Below are 18485 nucleotides of genomic sequence, written 5' to 3' on the forward strand. Positions count from 1 at the left end.
CTTGAAGCGAATGGAGCTTGACAAGTGCCGAAACATGTAATTATGTACAATAGACATCTCGCATGGTGAACAAACAAAAAGTTTAGGAAGGTAAACGCCGAATTCATGCGAAGCGATTATATATCTGTATCTCCAAATAGCAAGTATGTTGACGACGAAGGAAAAAGTAAACATCCTTCCCGCATGAAGACAGAAAGAAGCTTGAGAGCCAGCTCAAGAGGCAGCAGAAGGAAATATTTATCCGAAAAACAACAAGACCACGAAACAAAAGCCAATAAAACAGCCAAGGATTATAGCATCGCGTCTCCGTTTGGCACCAATTTTGCCGATCAATGAGTTCACACCAGGAATCTGTCCAGCAGCACCAACAATACGACGATTAATATTCGCGAGGGTTTCACGTTGCATGCCAAAGCTTTCATTGACGGCATATGCCTGAGACAAAACTCTATCCATCATATTATGGCTGCTATCGATGCGTCCGCGTTCCTCAAGCATGTATTCGGCTTCTGCTGCATGCGGATTGGAGGATCGGTAGGCATCGATGTCGGAGCGTACGTTTGACAGAAGATTCGCACGATCACGGGCCTCGGAGATACTCGATGAAAGACGATTTAATTCTCGACGGTGTTCCGATAGTACCTCGCGATGTCGGGCTAGATTGTTTTGTTTCAGAGCTGAGGATGTAAGAGTGGCTTCTGAATCCAGAAGTCGGGTAAGTTGGCCGATGAGGGATTCACGCTGTCTGAAGATTAATACATGTTTCGCAATCTAACATATTCTGACAGTCCTGGTTTTAATGACAGTACCTTTTCAAGAAGGGTCTGGATTTGTCCTTCCACGCGCTCCTCTTCTTCTGACGGCTTCGGGGGCAACTGTGACATGGATGCATATTGAGAGTATGTGTGGAAAAGAGATTCGGTCTATGGAGTAGCAGGTTAGCAATCCGATTCAAAAGTTCTGAAAGCAATAATGGAACCCTCTTACTTGAGTCTCAAAAGACCGAGCCTGCTGTCGCAGCTGAGCCCATCCTCCGCCAGTCGATGTGGCCATGTTGTGACAGTATAGTATGCAGTATAGGGTGTAATGTTCTTCGGCTCAACGAAACATGGGTATCACTGAACAATGGCAAGCGTAAACTCGAATACCTCTTTTCATCGATGCAGCCGCATTAGTTCGCGATTAGTTGGTTATCGAATGAATGAATGAATGTGAATATGGGGTAAACAGGGCCAGCTAGCTTGACGTTGCAGAACTAAGCAAGCGCTCACCAGCCACATGAGCTATCACGTGACCTACCCGCAGCAAGAAGAGGCGAGAGCCAAGCCCGCTTCCTGAAACGGGCTAGTGCAATATGGTCTACACTCGCGAAAAACCCTAGTCCCACAACATCCCAAAATTGCCATATCTTCAATCTTCCAACTCGACAAACTAACGACAACGACTCGAAGCCGCCAAAATGGTATGTTCCAACGCCCGCGATGAACGGCAAATTTTTGCGCTCGCCGTAAGATATTTACTGAATATACTAATACCTTTTTCTTCTCTCTGCAGTCGAGCGCCAAGGTCAAGACAAGCCAGCTCTGGGGAAAGAGCAAGGATGATCTCACCAAGCAGCTCGATGAGTTGAAGACTGAGCTTGGCCAGCTTCGCGTCCAGAAGATCTCCCAGGGTGCTTCTTCGAAGCTCAACAGAATGTACGTTCCATTTTTTCCCTATCTCGTGTCGATCCCACTTTGTCTATCCGATGATATGCAATGTCGAAGAAGAACGAATCCGAAGGGAAAACGGATCAAAAGATGAAAGAAATATATGCATTAGATCAGTGGCAGGCTTTATGGAACTATCGAAACAACTTGAACTTGCGATGTCTGAGACAGTCAACACCATTCAACAAAATCCTCGGCTTGCATACAGAGGATAGACTAAGGCGAAAACACGAAACAAAAAGGAAGAGGGACAACAGAAAGCTGACTGAAGGAATTTTGAAACAGCCACGATCTTCGCAAGTCCATTGCCCGCATCCTGACCGTCATCAAGGCCAACCAACGCGCTCAGTTGCGTCTCTTCTACAAGGGCAAGAAGTACCTCCCTCTCGACCTCCGATCAAAGCAGACTCGTGCCATCCGCCGACGACTCACCAAGCACGAGGCTACCCTTATCACAGAGAAGCAGCGCAAGAAGAACATCCACTTCCCCCAGAGGAAGTTTGCTGTTAAGGTAAAACATCATCTCTTCATGATCTAGTTTATCGAGCAAAACCAAAAGAAGAGAAGAAAAATTGAAGAAGACCAGGTGCTAACTATCATTTGGTATCAGGCTTAAATGAAAATATGACTTGTGTGTACGTGCGTTTCTGATAAAGGAGGTGGTGCATGAAAAGGATCATACCATGATATTTATGTATGGTTCAGGATATGCAGAGCCAACGAAAAATAAAATGAAAGGAAATGGAAATAAAACAATTCCTATTAATAATGAAATAAAAACAAACTCATTATCAATCAACCTTTTTATTTTATTTGTCACATGTCTCTCTCTGTGTCCACAAGCCGGGTTGTGCTCTTTTCGCTTTTTTTTCTTAACGGTTACGTCTTTTTTTATTCTGCGCAATGAAATGGGTCGATCATAAATGGGTGAAATGGGCAATTCTTTTTCTTTTTTTTTCATTACGATATGTATCTCTTCTTACCAAAAGTCAAAAGGAAATGAAAAATTCTTTTTTGAAACCAATTAATCCATTTATAAGCTTCTACGTAGCGAGTTGAGAGTACGTCAGGTCATATTTCAGGTAGATATATGTACAAATTCCAGAAATAGCCGGAAATAAAATCAGGTTATGCACCCATCACATCATGCGACTAGATAATGACTACCTATCTACCCATCAAGTCGAGAGGTTGCTACAGGCGGCCCAGTCTCGAACGTCCACATCCCACCGCAAAGACAGTTACGAATAATCTGCAGTCGGAAAGTCAAGCTGAAATATAACGGGGATCGTGGTGATGTGAGATCACCTGAAATCTCACAGCAACGCACACATCGTCTTCGAGATAGGGAACCTGGAGTGACCTCGTTGCTCAAAAGTTGTGATGTCATATATGGTTCGATAACCTGATTCTCATCTTTGCTGTTATTGTTATTGTTATTGTTGTTGACGGTGCTGTTATTGTTCACGCTAAATCCTCGCAAACGTATTTTCTTCAACACGTCAACCTGTCGACTTCGCCGATAGTATTCCGTTCGGCGATCATTGCACACACCCAGCCAACTATAGTCAATGAAGTAGATGGTCATCTGATCAATTTCGGACTGAATGGCTGGGATTGTCTGTTTGAATAAGGTGTTAACGACGGGAATCAAGACGGCGGGTATGCGAGAATTGACTAGAAGGTCTTTTTCTGGAGTCCGGCGTTCGTTGTCCCCAAATCCGGCTCCCTGGTAGGCTTGTTTGACAGCTAACTCTAGTCCGCTCAGAAATTTCTCATAGAGAGGGAATCGGACCGGCGCCTTATCGATCAATGCACATAGTTCTCTGCTGTATGTGCGACCGTCTCCCGAGAACGGATATGACGTGCTACTAGTATGTACACTTCGTAGCCCTCGACAGATCAATTGAAGAAAGGACCGTGACATACTCGCTAGGACTAGAGTGAGAGGCAACGATGATGTTGATTTGACTTTTTGATCCTATCATTAGCAAATATAAATCTTCAGTACAGTTAAGTCAGCGCTCACCTTTCTGGGAGAATGCTTCCTGGTCGTCAATCACAGATTCAAATTCTTTGGCAAGCGCAAATAGATCATCTAGGATGTATTGCGTGAAATCCAAGGCCCATTTTGTGTTTCCTTGTACCATTCGCAAGAAATCTGTAACCAAGAATTAACATGGCGCGCGAGTGATTGATAGATACTTAGATACATACCGCGGTCTGGCGATTCACTCTCTTTGGGTGCCTTGCTGTACTGAAAGAAAAAGGCAAAGAGAAGGGAGGCATGCCGTAAATGAAGAATCGACCAAGATACAGACGACGGCAAGCTGCGAGGGGTGAAGTAGTTTTGAAAGCCGAGGGCTGCTTGCATACTTAAGCAACGAGGAATATACGGATGCTGCATAGACTTGTCTTGTTCAATGGAGAAGTTGCAGTTGATAGGTAGAGCACGATACACCTCATTGATGAAAACATTCCGTGCATCTAAAAAATGTCTCGCTTAGTTCATGTCACGCTTTTTTCTTCCAGTCATGGAACCAAAAAAAAAAAAAAATCTCCCCAAAAGGACTCACCAGCAGATAATTGACGAAGTATTATTACCAGTAAGTCATCCGTATTAAATTCACTAGCGCAGCCTCGACAGAATGCTAGCGCTAATGATGCGATACCAGCAGAATTTTTGCCTTGTAGACTCAATTAGTTCCTGTTACGACAAACATGATCGAAGGCCTAGGTATAGATAAGAGATAAAACATACTGTCATGTGAATCGTTCCCCGACTCAAAGGGATACTCAGCAAACCGAAGCTGCGCCTGCGATTCTGCATCTAGATTTACCGCAAGAGAGCCATTGGGCGAGAAGCAAACATTTAGACCTGGCGCATCAAGAGGAAAACGGAAGCCAGCTTGAGCCATGCTAGTCACAGTATTGACATCGTGGGCTTCACTCAGGGTGGACATGGTTTTAGGGTCAAAGAGAGAAACTGAGCTATCGTCATGCGTTATGGCAAGGACATTTCCAAACTCAACATAGTCGATGGAAACCACGTATTTAGCAAAATAAATATCTTCCAATCGTCGCAGCTCTAATTTTGTCTAGTTATCGTTAGCATCCACATAGTTGGCCTGGTGCGTATGAGTGAGTATAAGTGAGGAGGCTCTTTACTTTGTGTTGGCCATTGGTTTTCTTGGCTATTAATTCCTCGAATACCGGATGCAGGTTTAATGCCGAGGATTCCAGCTGCCACCTCACCATGACGGATGAGGGTGGTTCCTGATTCTGGGGGTTGTGAACGGCACCGTGCAACGGGCTTGAGTAGATTGCTAGTATCCATGGTGCCGATGGTGCAATTCCGGTATTGTCAGAATTCCCGGAAACGAGTTCAAGACCTGTGAGTTGATAGAGAGAGCTCTGGGTGGTGGTTAAATTTTCCAAGTCGTCGCCTTGGTCTTTATTAGAGCTAAACATTCTACCGGGGATTTCAGTCTTGTAGTGATTAGTGCGGATGGTAGGGACCGGAAAGTTCAAAGCACCAGAGGCCTGCCTCTGCTGTGCCTGATCCCATTGTGCTGGGTTCCACGTAATCTGCATTCGATATAGACTGATCTTCTCCGAGAGCGAGTGGGTGGCGACAATAACGCCGTCTAGACAAGCCAGGTTAGTCTCCAGAGGGGAAAAAAAAAGAATAACATCAATAGAAATGCCTACTTGGGGAGGGTAGTAGTGCGGCATGTGTGAGCACGCGATCAGAGTGATTGGTCGTCTTCAGTTCTGCCGAAATCTCGGTCCATCTATTGTCGGGGTTTTGGTAAAGTAATCGGACTACTCCAACCCTGGTAATGGCAATGAGCGCCGCTTTGTTGGCTGGATGGAAGGGTCCGATGGGCTTGCGTCGAAAGGGTGAATAATTCCATCTCTCGTTTAACTTGGCTGCTTGGTGAAAAGCGTGCAACTTTGTGTCGTTGAGTTAGCCACCTACCAAAGAACAGCCGTCCTGGGTCAAGGCATAGGGGTCTCACAGCACGATTCGCATTCATCCACATCATCCCAACAACTTGAGCACCATCTTCAGGCTGATCGAGCATGGGTTGGCGGTTGACGGCGATATTATTCAAAGTCGTAGAGATGGAGAAGACGGAGATTCGCCCCGATACATCGAGGACTGCCAAGTCGTTGCCCATCTCATTCCAGCACAGATGAGCCAGCTGTTGACCCACGTGAAGTTGGGCAATTTGACTCTGCGGATGCTCGTCACCCAGCGTCCACTTCCCATCGGCTGGTTTACATACAAGATGGCGAACCATCACTTGCAAGCCATCTTGCGAGATGTATGCAATGCAACCCAATTTCGACCAAGCAATCTTCCTATCGTTCTATCAGTAACAGCAAACAAATAATATGCGCGAAGCATAGATTAGCACAATTCAACGCACTTGCAGCAGCCCCACAGGCGCATTTCATCGAGGCGCTGAGCTAAGCCTTTGGCCGGCTGTGACGCTGTTAGTCCCAGATCCAGTGAGTTAGGATCTCCGAAGAGATCATCCACGTCCAGGCTCTCCTCCATGATTAAAGGCATGACAAGCGAAGTTCGATATTTGAATAACAATTGTTTGAACAGCCAAAACAAAGAGGCTAAGCTAGCATTAAGATTGGGGCAGTCATCTGTCCGGAAGCCGCGTACACCAGGCCAGCAGGCTAAGCTTGTGGTTGAGTAAGCGCGGCTACTGTCTGTCTGTCTGTCTGTCTGTCTGGGGATCACGCGTTATGCATCACAAGAGGCAGGGTGGCCGGCGCCCAGCAAGGCAAATACACAGACGTCAATCTATGAGGCAAACCGCACCATGCGTACAGCGACAGCAGCTCGGAAGAGGTTGAACGTCGAGCGTCGTCTGGACGCTATTCCCGAATGAGCAGCGCCGCCAATCCTAAATGGCGCAGGCTGCCGCATCACGTGATACGGGTGACGGCGGTATCCCCGCCAACCGCCGCAAACCCACAATAATAACGCCCGGCTCGCTACCAACACTGTGCTTGCTATAGCATCAAGTCGCTGGCGGGCTTGTGTTTCCGATATTGGCAGGATCAATCAATGGCTGAAAGCTTCATGCCCCCTCAGTGCCGACATCACTCCGTATGGTTATCCTACGTGCGTACATAGAGATGCATGCAAACCACACTAACCATGCACCCAGCGGCAAGCTGTGGAAACCAGCAAGATTCCTGGCTGGGATTGGAGCAAGCCAAAGCCTCCAATCACACGGCGGGCATCGCATACCGGATGGCAAGCCTTCAACAAACTTACAAGCTATCACCACGGCTTAGCTCAATGTCATACATTGCATAGTCCGTAGTACTACGTGGAATTCCCCGCTAGCAAGTGTAGAGAAGAGCGAGCGGGTCAAAATAAACAAAGACGTGCATTAATTCGTCGGCTTTTCTCCCACTGCCGAACGTCGCTTTTCTTCACGCTCCTTCCTTTTTGCACACTGCTAGCCGCGCCCTCCTCCTTCCGCCGTCCACACGCCTCCTGCTGACTTCTCCTCTCCTTCCTTCCTCTCGCTCCTTCTGACACGCTCGACGTGCACGCCTCGTTTTTCTTTTTCTTCCCGACAACCTGGCCTGACTGCGTTTCCTGTCTCTTGTCATCGCCCAATGTCCTTGTGGAATTAAACAACGACACATCTACATACTTTCTTTTGCCCGCCACAGTGGAGGACGACGAGGGAACAGAAAGCAAAAACAGGAAAGGAGAAGCGTCTTCCCTACGTGGCCGACTGCCAACCATGGCCGACCCTGCCAGCCTTCCCAACCCGGCCATGGAGAATGAGTCGTCGGATTACAACTACCTGTCGGACTTGTCAGATCTCTCAGACCTGAGCTCGCCTCCTGCCTCCCCGCCGCCAGCGACGAAGTTCTATCCCTCGCCGCCGCCCACGCAGGACGAGCACCAGCAGCACCAGCAGCAGAAGCGCGCCCGAGCTTCGTCGAGCCAAGACGAGCCCGCCAAGAAACGACGCCGCGTGGGCCCACCGCCGCGTTCGACGCAACTTCTGGACTTGACCGATCCGGAAAGGCTTCCCTACGGGGACCAACGCGCGCAGATCAACCTCCTCACCAAAACCCTAAGATCCCACCGCAAGATCGTCGTGATAGCAGGCGCCGGCATTTCCACCTCCGCCGGCAGTAAGTTCTTGACCATTGCGCTTTCAATCTAGCTAGGTATCCGTTGCACATGCGGAGTCTGACTAACTCTCTACAGTCCCCGACTTTCGCTCGGCAGACGGCCTCTTCAAATCCGTTCAGAAGAAACACAACCTGAAAGCATCGGGAAAACTGCTCTTTGATGCCGCCGTCTACCGCGATGAGTCCCTCACTGCTTCTTTCCATGAAATGGTCCGGACGCTTTCCAAGGAGGCTGCCGCTTCCAACCCGACCGCCTTCCATCACATGCTAGCTAGAATGGCCCATGACAATCGGTTATCGCGTCTTTACACACAAAACATCGACTGCATCGATTCGTCACTGCCGCCTCTTTTGACTCAGGTGCCCTTGCCTCCAAAAGCTCCCTGGCCGCGCTGTATCCAGCTCCATGGCAGTCTTGACAAAATGGTTTGTCAAAAGTGTCGCCATCTTGCCGAGTTAGATAGAAACCTGTTTGATGGTCCTGAAGCCCCTGCGTGCCCTGCTTGCACTGAGACCGATGACCTGCGTACCACGATCGGTCAGCGCAGTCATGGTGTAGGCAAAATGCGCCCCCGTATCGTCTTGTACAATGAACACAACCCCGATGAGGAAGCCATTGCTGCCGTCATGAACTCGGACATTCGTTCCCGTCCCGATGCTGTGGTGGTCGTTGGAACCAGCTTAAAGATCCCCGGCGTGCGACGACTTGTCAAGAGCTTATGCAAAGTTGTCCGCAGCCGACGCAATGGTGTAGCGATGTGGATCAACAACGAGCCTCCTGTTGGCAAAGAGTTCGAAGATTGTTGGGATCTAGTTGTCAAAGGCAATTGCGAGGAAGTTGCACGGCTAGTCGGACTACAGAAGTGGGATGACAACACGCCTCAGGTCTTCGATGAATGCAATGAGCTTGATTATGAACGAGCGAAGAAGGAACAGCCTATATCCGTTGTAGTGCATCACACTCCCAAGAAATCCAGAGTCATTAATGCCGGTGTTCTTACTCCGACGTCCAACTGTGACGAGAGCGGGACAGAGCTTCCACACAAGCAGCCTAAACAACAGTTACTTGCTAATCCAGCCAGCAAGGGAAAGAGTCTGATGAATGTGCTATCTGCGAACAAGTCCAACAATACAAAGAAATCCACGAACAAGAAACCTGCCGCCAAGGCCTCCAAGAAGACGCAAGCCACCAAAGCGCAGTCAGCAAAGATTACCAATTTCAGTAAGGTCACCAAAGGTCCGAGGGCATCTGGGTTGGCGAAACAAATCAAGGTTGAAAAAGGTGATATTTCACACAAGGCCATGAAAACTGTTCCTGCAAATGTATCGCGTCCTATGTTCCCCAACCTTGTCAACAAATACTCTGAAGTCAGTAACCAATCGGAGACCATATCTCCAAAGGGCATACCGAAAGGGCTGGGAAATATTATTGATTGACCTCAATTCAGTCTGCCCTAGCTTACTATCAACATGGCGGTTCTATTCGTTTTCCTCTTTCTTACTTCGGTTTCTTCTATGAGCAGCCTTTCGAGTATCACGATCTTGATGATACCAGGATAGAATCATTTGCGGCGTTTTCAAGGATCGATACGAAATATCGGGAATTGTTTTGAGTTTCTTCGAATATTTTGATTTCCCAAGGCATCTCCTGGGGAAATGGTTAAGAGGACTTTGGTATCAGTCTCTGCATTTGTCTGCCGGTGGCTATTTGGCGTTTTGCTAAAAGGTGGTGGTATCTATGTTTATCCCTATAAGAGATCGGGCTTTATCTCTTTTTTTTTCTAACCTTCGGGCCATATCTTAAGTACACATACCTAATATTTGTGCATTTCTTACCTTCTATTTTGTTTTTATGTGCAGTGTGATATCATTCCGCTGTTCTTCATGTACAAGTAGATCCATCGATATTGAATTTAATGCCTCAGGCAAATTGCCATGGCATGGCATCACGCGTTTGGAATGGTTGGCAATCTAAGTCTAAATCGACTGGACACTTCATCTCTATATCATAATTACAACAAAAGGACAAGGAAAATTCATGATATGATTAGCAGACCATCTCATTGTTATTGATGGTTGCGTCCAATTCATGTGATAATCTCCGCCGCGCCCACAACCGCGTCAAACTTGGCACCTTCTTTCTCATCGTCTAATCCAGTCAGTCACACTTTACGACACCCCGGGCATTCGACTTCAGATAGATTAATTACTTACTGAACAGCCCAAATCTCGGTATATGGACATCCTTGCTTTCTCTACATCCAACAAATCGAGCATCCAATCGAACAGAGAAACGCGCCAGGCACACCATGCCACCGCGAAAATCGACATCTTCTCTCCCCCCCGCGGATAATGAAGCTGCTACTGCTGCTGTTGAAGGAGGAGAAGGACCTACACAAGCGACAGAACAACAGCTAAAGGCCCAGTCAGAGGGTGTTAGTGTGGAGGTATTCCCACCCTCTCGTTTCTTGTTCAACTGTGTACTGAAATGAGGGTAAAATTATATAGGACCTCCTCCTTCCACGTTCAGTGACGCAGCGTCTGGCAAAAAGCGTTTTACCGCCGAATACGACTATCCAGAAGGATGCCTTGCTGGCCATTCAAAAGGCAGCGACGGTGTTTGTCTCGTATTTGTCGTCGCAGTATGTATTAACCCACTGATGAAGAAGAGTATGAGACTAATTTGTTTTTTTTTAAAAAAAAAAATGTACAGTGCAAACGAAGCCACGCTAAAACGCACCATCGCTCCATCAGATATATTATCTGCACTATCAGAACTCGAATTTGATTCCCTCCGTCCTCGACTAGAGCGCGAATTAGATGCGCATACCGAAGCACAGGCTGATAAGAAGAGGGCAAAGGAGAAAAAGGCTGAGATGCCGTCGGATATTAACAATAATGATAATAACAACCAGAAAGACGGAGACGAGGGCGCGGCAGCAGCAGTGACGATAGGTGCCGCGGAGGTTGGCAAAAGCGGCGCTGGTGCTGGAGGCGATGATCCAAAGAAGAAAGAGAGGATAGCGACAATCAAGGGACATAAACGTGTCAAACGGGATAGTAATGGCAATGAGAGATCGGCAGATGAGACTGAGGTGGAGGAGGCTGACGAGGATGAAACGGAAGAGGAAGAGGAAGACGACGACGACGACGACGATGATAATGGAGACGAGGAAGAAGAAAATGAGGATGTTGATGAAAATGAGACTCAGTCTGCTGAAGATCTCGATCGTGTTGAGGATCTGGATGCTCGGATGGGAGGGCAGGATGATGATGATAGTGGCAGCGATGAAAATGATGATGGGCCAGCAGCACAGCTAAGATCGAATATGGGACTGGGTTAATGTCTGACTGGCTCTGATTCAAAATATTGTGCTTAATTGGTATAGAAATGCATTTATGATATGGCGAGACTTCAAACTTATTTAATCTGTCCTTCAAAAGAGAAAAAAGAAAACATTTGAGTATATCCATTATGACAAATAGAAGAAACCCCCAATGCGCCGTTGATTTGCTATCATTCAATTCCAGACCAGAGAACAGAAATTTTATTTAACTACCACCTCACTGCTCACCCTCACCGTTGCCCCATAAGCCCTCGATATTGAACTCCTTCGCCCACTCGGTAACAATCTCCTTGACATCTGCAGACGGCCCACCGGTGGCACCATCGCTGGCAGCACCAGAAGCAGAGGCAGAAGAGGTAGTAACGCCAGCAACAGGCAAGACAGGCGGTTCGAGCCAACCCTGAATTCTCCCATCACGCCAATCATTAATAACAGCCATGGCCGCACTAGGTATGTTGGGAACACCGCCTTTACCGAGTCGGCCGCGATTACGAGCCACCTGGATCAAAAAGTCGGTTGTCTTGTCTCCGCCGTTGACTGGGAAGAGCGAGGTGATGCCGTAGTTGCTGAGCATCTTTTGGAATAGTGTTTCGTTGGTGTTAGAGAGGCGTTTCAGGAGGAGATTGACGGCGGGGATTGGGTCGGTGATTTGTTTCGGGGGCACGGCGTTGAGAAGGACAAGACGCGCGTCTTCGCTTGCCTTTTCCTTTTGCTTTTTAGACGCCTTGCTCGATGTGCTACTATTGGGGAACACGATACCGGGGGAATCGATTAATTTCAGTTTGCTGTCGAGTTTGACTTCTCGCAGACTCGTTGTCACGCCGGCTTCGGCGCCGGTAGGGCACGCATTGCTGTGTCCTCGGTTGAGACGGGCTGTCAGTGCGTTGATGACCGACGATTTGCCTACGTTGGGGTAGCCAATGACGCCGACTGAGATTGCTCGTTTGAGCTGCGACGTCTGGGAATATGATTTGAGTGCTTTGAACAATGTCTCAGATGTGCCCTTGACGGTCAACTGTTTATGATCAAAGCTGTGTGCGTTCGGGGCCCCATTGGAAGCCTTGAGGGGAAGAGTTGGGAAGTATCGTCGGAGATGGATCAGCCATCCCTTCAGCACAGGCGGTGGCACCAGGTCGATCTTGTTCAGAATTAGGATCAGTCGTTTTGAGCCCCCTTCTGCCGCCATGATCTCGCGCTCGACATCTTTGGACCGCGTGCCCTCCGGATCGCGCGCATCGAGCACGTAGAGGATCACATCTGCTGCAGCTGCTACCTGTTTAAAGACCTTGTCGAATGCTCGTCGCGAGCTTTCCTTTGACGAAACCTGTGATGCGATTGTGGGTATGTCATTCTGTCCTAATGCAACTCCCCCGTCGTCTTCATCCTGATCCATGCCGTCCTCGTCTTCGCCGTCGTCATCATAATCTTCACTCATCTCATCATCCTCGTTCTCTTCTTCGTATTCGGCTGCCCTGGCTCGCGCAGAGGCCAGCAAAGCAGCCATGGGGTTCTGGTCGTCACCTCCATCTTGATCCTCGTCCATCCCATCGACGTCGACATCGTCAATGTCGATATCGCCAATGGGCTCGTCATTGTCCTCGCTATCGGCAGTCTCGATTCCAGCAGCTTTCTTCTCGGCTTTGCGACGCTCACGAGCTTCTTCGCGGACACGGAGTAACTCTTCCTGTTTGAGGCGCTTCTTCTCTTCAATCTCGGCCAGGATCTTGTCTTTAAAAGGGAAAAGATTGGGAATGCCGGGATCTTTCTTGATCTTCGAGCGCCATGTTGGGTCCTTCAGGATTCTGTCAGTATTTTAATTATTTAGACCTCGCTCATTTGGACTAATTCACCTTCTTCGCTTGCTTCCTCAGCTTCCTCTGCTTTGCCGCGCCAGCCTTTTCAATCTTGTGTCGGAGTCGGACTGGAGTCCGCTTGGACTTTTTGCCTGAGAAATATGTCAGCTGGGCCCATTGATGCACTCGGCTCGGCATAGGCCAACATACCTAGCTTCACCATTGTCCAGGTTAGCTATTACGGAGAGAATATTAATAAAAATTTGAAGGCGCCAACGCCTGTATGGTTTGTCGAACAGAACTCAAACATCGGCGAGCTTTTTTTTCCTGGGCAAATCAAAGTGTGGAGCGCCAAGATTTCGCCGCGCTAAGATAAGGAACATTCTATCGCCGGCGCCGATAAACATCAAACGTGCCACTCGTCGATTTCTAATCTCTAGAGGAAGGATTCTTGTTTCGAGCAATCAGGCACTATGACTACCACCGCCTACGGATCCTACACTGGATCTCCGCAGGTTCTCTCGTTCGACGGTCTCTTGTTTGACTTTGACGGGACGATAATTGACTCTACTGACGGTATGTAGATGTGTGAGGTCTGTGAGTAAGATATTATATATATGTGTATATATATATATATATAATGCAGGCGAGCGTGTTAGCTACTCAATGCTAACTACGATCTATGGGATTGAATAATTCTAGCAATCGTCAAGCATTGGCACGAGTTAGTATATGGACCAAATCTATAACTTCTACTAGACCTAATCTCATACAACCGGCTTATAGACTTGCAAAAGACTTGGGTGTAGATCCCGAGGTCATACTTGCTTCTTCCCATGGCAGGAGAAGTATCGATACCCTGGCTCTCTATGATAAGAGCAAGGCCAATATGGAATGTACGTTATCTACCTAGCTCTGCGTTTGCTTGACCACCAGTACTGACGACGAACGACCAGTTGTCAACCAAATCGAAGGCGCTATTCCCCAAAAGTACGGGCAAGACGCCGTCGAAATCCCCGGGGCGCGAGACCTAGTCAAAAAGCTAGTCGACTCCAACGCGCCCTGGGCAGTGGTTACATCGGGTACTCGGGCATTGGTCGAGGGCTGGCTGGAAGTTCTCAGACTGGCCCATCCCAAGTACCTGGTTGTTGCCGAGGACGTCGAGCAAGGGAAACCGAATCCGCAGTGCTATCTCCTTGGGCGCCAGAAACTCAGCAATGACATGGGGTTTCCGGCCGACTCGACGAATATGTTGGTCATTGAGGATGCTCCGTCCGGGATCAGGGCGGGTAAAGCAGCGGGATTCAAGGTGCTTGCGCTCCAGACCACGCATGCGATCCAGCAACTCACAGACGCTGGTGCGGACTGGATTGTGAAGGATCTGAAGAGTGTGGATTTCAAGTCGTGGACTCAGGGAGAGAAGGTGGAGATTGAGGTTAGAGATACACTGCAGGCTTGACTTCGAAGAGGTAGCGAAGAACCGGTTCGATGTACATACATTAGCGGGATGCCCCAGGTACATAATGATGTGATTAGAGCCTAACCTTACATCGTGCGTAACCAGGCCAGTGGTCTGTCCTCTTCCCACGTAGTACGTACTTCTGCTGAAGCAGCAGATGTGCATGAGATCGACCTCGCAGCCAGAACATTGGAAAAAGATGCGAGGCGGTCCTTTCCAAGCCTGCACGTGACGTGATGACTGCCGCCGCCCTTGCAAGGAGTATTGCCTGCGTTGGTTTGACAAAGAGAGCGATCCTTTTTTGTTCCGCCTGGCGCCTCATATGCAGCCGGCACATCAGTGGCGAATCCAGGGGTGGGAGAGCAGGCAAGAGAAAACAACCTGGTGTTTGTTGAGTCCTGACAGCCTGCGATGCGAGTTGCCGTCCTCGTTACGCCAGGGCGAGCGATGAGAGCAATGAGCTCTTTTTTCCTTTCTTCGCCTTGTCCTACAGTGTTTCTATGCCCTACTATCATCATCTGGCTGACTCGCCTTATGGAAAATTGAAAAGTTGCCTATACAGGATGTCGACCAAACACAGTCAGCGACGAGACCAAAGATTGGGACAAAACTTTCGTCTAACAAGGGGGCTTCTACCGTCTATGGCTGCTTGGCTTGGCGCCCCCCTCCAAAAAAAAAAAAAGGCTGACTGTTGCGTCCTGTGTCTTGAATCTTGATCCTCTGTAGATCTAGATCATTGAATGGGTCAAAGTCGGAGAGAAAAGACAAGGGGTGCGCTTTTTGCTCAGGGAATCCCAATTTCGAGCTTACAGGACCCGTCTGCAAGGATGCACGGTGCTTCGTTTCACGTTGGCCGTGTTGCTGCCAAGGTTTCTCAAAGAAGTGCACGGAGCGGGAAAGAAAAGAAAAAAGAGCAAAAGGGATGATCGGGTTTCTTCCCTGCTTGCTTGCTGATCCACCTGGGTGCATCGAGGCGCCGGAGTGTGCACCGTCCACCTGCACACGGAGTCAGAGAACACTCCGTACTCTGCGCTGAAGACTCAAGAGCGTCTCTCGGATGGAGTTTCGGGGTGGATATCTCTCGGTAAGGGATGCGAGTCTGGTAGATCTACTACTACGCAAGCCGAAACTCCAGTCTCACACTACTCCTAGTCCGTATGGAGCCCTGGATCCTGTCCCTTTCAAGTTTCCCAAGTTGCAACTTGTGACAGCTGGTCTATGCTTTCAAGAATGACAATGACTGGGCAGCCCCAGGCGGGTGATCTCCAAGCTAAACCCGCCGCTTGGGACGCGGAACCAAGCCCGAAGTACTCCGAACAAGCCCCGAGGACATGGGATCGATTGATTATTACGGAGTAAGCTGCCTTGCCCGTTCTGGTTGTTACTCGGAATAAGGTTCGCGTGCACACCCAGCTGCCTGGGATGGGGTTGGGCTGAAAATACGGAGTATGAAGATGAGATGGATCCACGCCCCAACGTTGGCTCTTGACTGCGGGAGGTTTGAAGCGTGATCAGCAGGATGAGTCTGGCTTGGATGACAACGTTGAACGCGGATTGGCAGACTCAAGATAGGGGACCATGTCATAAGACTCAGAAGGCGGCTATTGCACTGCGGCGATTCGTCGCTTGACAAGTTGTCACATTGCAGGAGGCGTGAGGCGTGACTTGCTAACTGATAACTAACTCACTATACAAGTTATGTTCTGTTCTCCAGATTTGCAGCCTCGGGATCTTCGATGTTGGTGGGCGCACATGGGCTTGACAAGCACACTAATTTAGTAACGTTGGGCCTTGAGACAATGACAAATAATCGATGATGTTAACCAACTAACTAGCTAGCTAGCCTGAAAGTCGACAGTAATGGCCTAGGAGGGCTAGGGCCAGGCCACAGTTAAGCGCGCGAACAGGCCTCCTGCGCAGATAATTAACACGTATCCGGTACTAGGAGTGTGAAAGTGACACTGACGGGAGATCTCCTCCTGCGTGGCAAATGTACCACTTTTTGCTGATCGACAAGGATCTGATGGACTATTGATCCTTAGCCTACGGTCTCTCTCTCAGTGAGAATTGGAAAGCATAAGGCCGGCATAAGTTTTCTTTGCTTTTTCTTTTCGGGGGGGGGATGATATTGAGGATCTGATTGGACAGGGGCCGGTGACATGGCACAAGTCACAGTTACACATCAGGCGTTCCACGGGGGATATTTCCCCAAGCAAACAAGACTAAGGGGAAGAAACCAAAGAAAAAAAAAAGAAAAAGAAAAAGAAACGGCAAACCTGTCGATTCGATTGTCACGATCAGATCTTGCTTGCTCCTCCATCCATCCTCACAGGTATTGCTCCGTACGTGTATCAGTTGTGACAGCGCCTGACTGGCGCTTGGAGCTGTGAGTGGGGCAGCGCTAATGCAGGAACGATTTAGAGCGACGAGCGGCGCCAATAAGAAGCTCCCGTATGTTACGTCCTTGTAATGTACGTACGATTCATGACTTTCCCCCATAGCTTTGGAGTAAATGTTTTGTTTTATTTATTTTTTTTATTTTACTTTATAGTTATAATTCTCCAGTCATCAGGATACATATGCAAGATATGATGTGCTGTGCGACTATCTGATACAAATTGGTTGGAACAAGCATACAACAAGTATGAATATCTCTCAAGGTAATTAATCGCCCAACTAGGCCATCGTAATGCCGAATCAGACCTCTCAAATCCGGATCTCGAAGACCTTAACCACGTAGCCGGGACCTGGTAAGAACGAACCATAGACTTACTAGGTGGCTATCTAACAAGTGGATGCCGCAAAGCACACTGTCCAAGTTCCCATCGACCCTTTTATGAAACCTGCATATGTCCTGCAGGCTACCTGCAGGATACCTGCAGAAAGGGAGGGGAGAAATCCGACTCGTGTCAGTTTATGGCTTTTTTTTTTTTTCTTTTTCTATCTGTCTGTCTGTTTTTGAACCTTCTTCTTCTTCTTTTCTATGGGCCTAGGTCACAGGAAGTAGTTGCTACTCACAGAAACAGGATTTTCTGCCTGGAAGTTCCCTACTTTGGAGGAACAGTTGGAACTTTGTATGACTGTGATGGATAACGCGCCTGATTGGCCCAGGCTTTCATGTGATTATAAAGTTTAGCCCCTTGATCACTTCCAAGTTCCAACTAACCCAGTTACATACAATACAGACACCATACAAGCAGTAGATATTGCCTAGGTATACTCCGTAGTTAGTTCGTTCCCCAAGTACATGACACAGGACAAGCCTCCTTTGTTATGTTCTTCATCATCCTTATTCCTGCTAAGCCAAATGACTAACCTTGGGCAGTGGAGATATGCCCACTTGGTGCGGCTTGACACTGAGCATAAAGCTACGTCTATAGTCAGTGGTCGGATACTCCGTAAGCGCGTATTCAAACTCAGTTGAGCTGGTATCCGTATTACGCCGCAGCCGATGGGGGTAAGCATGTAAATAAGGTAATATTACGGCGGTGCCACCTCCAGATCCATACGGAGCTTGCGCTGTCACCATTCGTCGCCGTCGCTCTTGCCTTGTCATCACTCACTCACTCACTCTCTCTCTCTCTCTCTCTCTTTTTTTCCTTCCCTCCATCCTCTTCCTCTCTCTCTCCCTCTCGCTCTCTTTCTCTCGCTCTCTTTCGTTCATTCGTCGTTCTTTCAAGTCGCTCTCTCGCAGCCGATTGTTGCTCTCTCAGTGTTCCTGTCCTGGCCTCGCCTTTCTTTGCTTTTTCCCCCCCCATTGAGATCCCGACCCTCCAGTCACTCCTTATCTTTCTTTTCTTTTTCCTGCTGCTGTTTCGGTTTTTCTGTTTCTCGACTTTGGTCCGGTCTCCCGTCATATTCCTGCTCTCGATAACTCGTGCCATATCATATCTAATACGCACATCCAGCATCTCGTTTTTTTTTTTTGGTTTTGTTTTGGCCATACTATCCTTGTTGTGCAATTGTCAGAAACAATATCGGATCTAGCGCT

At 48.3% G+C, this 18485-nt stretch overlaps 7 protein-coding genes across 7 annotated transcripts, besides 2 other annotated features; 4 read left to right on the top strand and 3 right to left on the bottom strand.

Annotated features, from left to right (window-relative positions):
• Positions 1-237: 237 nt before the first annotated feature.
• Positions 238-1053, bottom strand: UA08_04484 (hypothetical protein; the record flags this gene model as incomplete). Its single annotated transcript, XM_020267049.1, has 3 exons — positions 238-741; positions 810-923; positions 988-1053. 3 exons carry the CDS (start codon positions 1051-1053, stop codon positions 238-240), a joined length of 684 nt encoding a protein of 227 aa, XP_020119977.1.
• Positions 1054-1459: 406 nt separating this feature from the next.
• UA08_04485 (60S ribosomal protein L35) lies at positions 1460-2247 on the top strand (the record flags this gene model as incomplete). Its single annotated transcript, XM_020267060.1, has 3 exons — positions 1460-1507; positions 1555-1697; positions 1995-2247. The coding sequence occupies 3 exons, from the start codon at positions 1460-1462 to the stop codon at positions 2245-2247; spliced, it is 444 nt and encodes a 147-aa protein (XP_020120251.1).
• Positions 2248-2880: 633 nt separating this feature from the next.
• On the bottom strand, positions 2881-6276 carry UA08_04486 (Mediator of RNA polymerase II transcription subunit 16; the record flags this gene model as incomplete). Its single annotated transcript, XM_020267072.1, has 10 exons — positions 2881-2961; positions 3040-3580; positions 3639-3690; positions 3739-3870; positions 3927-4196; positions 4471-4807; positions 4878-5356; positions 5421-5642; positions 5692-6077; positions 6146-6276. The coding sequence occupies 10 exons, from the start codon at positions 6274-6276 to the stop codon at positions 2881-2883; spliced, it is 2631 nt and encodes an 876-aa protein (XP_020120250.1).
• A 1219-nt stretch (positions 6277-7495) lies between these two features.
• UA08_04487 (NAD-dependent protein deacetylase hst4) lies at positions 7496-9332 on the top strand (the record flags this gene model as incomplete). The annotated part of the gene is made up of 2 exons (XM_020267083.1): positions 7496-7895; positions 7972-9332. 2 exons carry the CDS (start codon positions 7496-7498, stop codon positions 9330-9332), a joined length of 1761 nt encoding a protein of 586 aa, XP_020120215.1.
• Positions 9333-10204: 872 nt separating this feature from the next.
• On the top strand, positions 10205-11239 carry UA08_04488 (hypothetical protein; the record flags this gene model as incomplete). The annotated part of the gene is made up of 3 exons (XM_020267094.1): positions 10205-10342; positions 10404-10537; positions 10609-11239. The coding sequence occupies 3 exons, from the start codon at positions 10205-10207 to the stop codon at positions 11237-11239; spliced, it is 903 nt and encodes a 300-aa protein (XP_020120216.1).
• Positions 11003-11101: a repeat region (Identified by RepeatMasker using a combination of RepBase library and repeat library created with RepeatScout).
• Positions 11033-11198: a repeat region (Identified by RepeatMasker using a combination of RepBase library and repeat library created with RepeatScout).
• A 220-nt stretch (positions 11240-11459) lies between the features above and the next one.
• Positions 11460-13258, bottom strand: UA08_04489 (hypothetical protein; the record flags this gene model as incomplete). Its single annotated transcript, XM_020267105.1, has 3 exons — positions 11460-13034; positions 13093-13187; positions 13246-13258. The coding sequence occupies 3 exons, from the start codon at positions 13256-13258 to the stop codon at positions 11460-11462; spliced, it is 1683 nt and encodes a 560-aa protein (XP_020120217.1).
• A 250-nt stretch (positions 13259-13508) lies between these two features.
• Positions 13509-14494, top strand: UA08_04490 (hypothetical protein; the record flags this gene model as incomplete). The annotated part of the gene is made up of 4 exons (XM_020267116.1): positions 13509-13611; positions 13738-13759; positions 13822-13931; positions 13992-14494. The coding sequence occupies 4 exons, from the start codon at positions 13509-13511 to the stop codon at positions 14492-14494; spliced, it is 738 nt and encodes a 245-aa protein (XP_020120218.1).
• Between the last annotated feature and the right edge of the window lie 3991 nt (positions 14495-18485).

This window comes from Talaromyces atroroseus, assembly GCF_001907595.1.
Source record: "Talaromyces atroroseus strain IBT 11181 chromosome Unknown scaffold_5, whole genome shotgun sequence".
In the NCBI taxonomy this organism is placed as follows: Eukaryota; Fungi; Ascomycota; class Eurotiomycetes; order Eurotiales; family Trichocomaceae; genus Talaromyces; species Talaromyces atroroseus.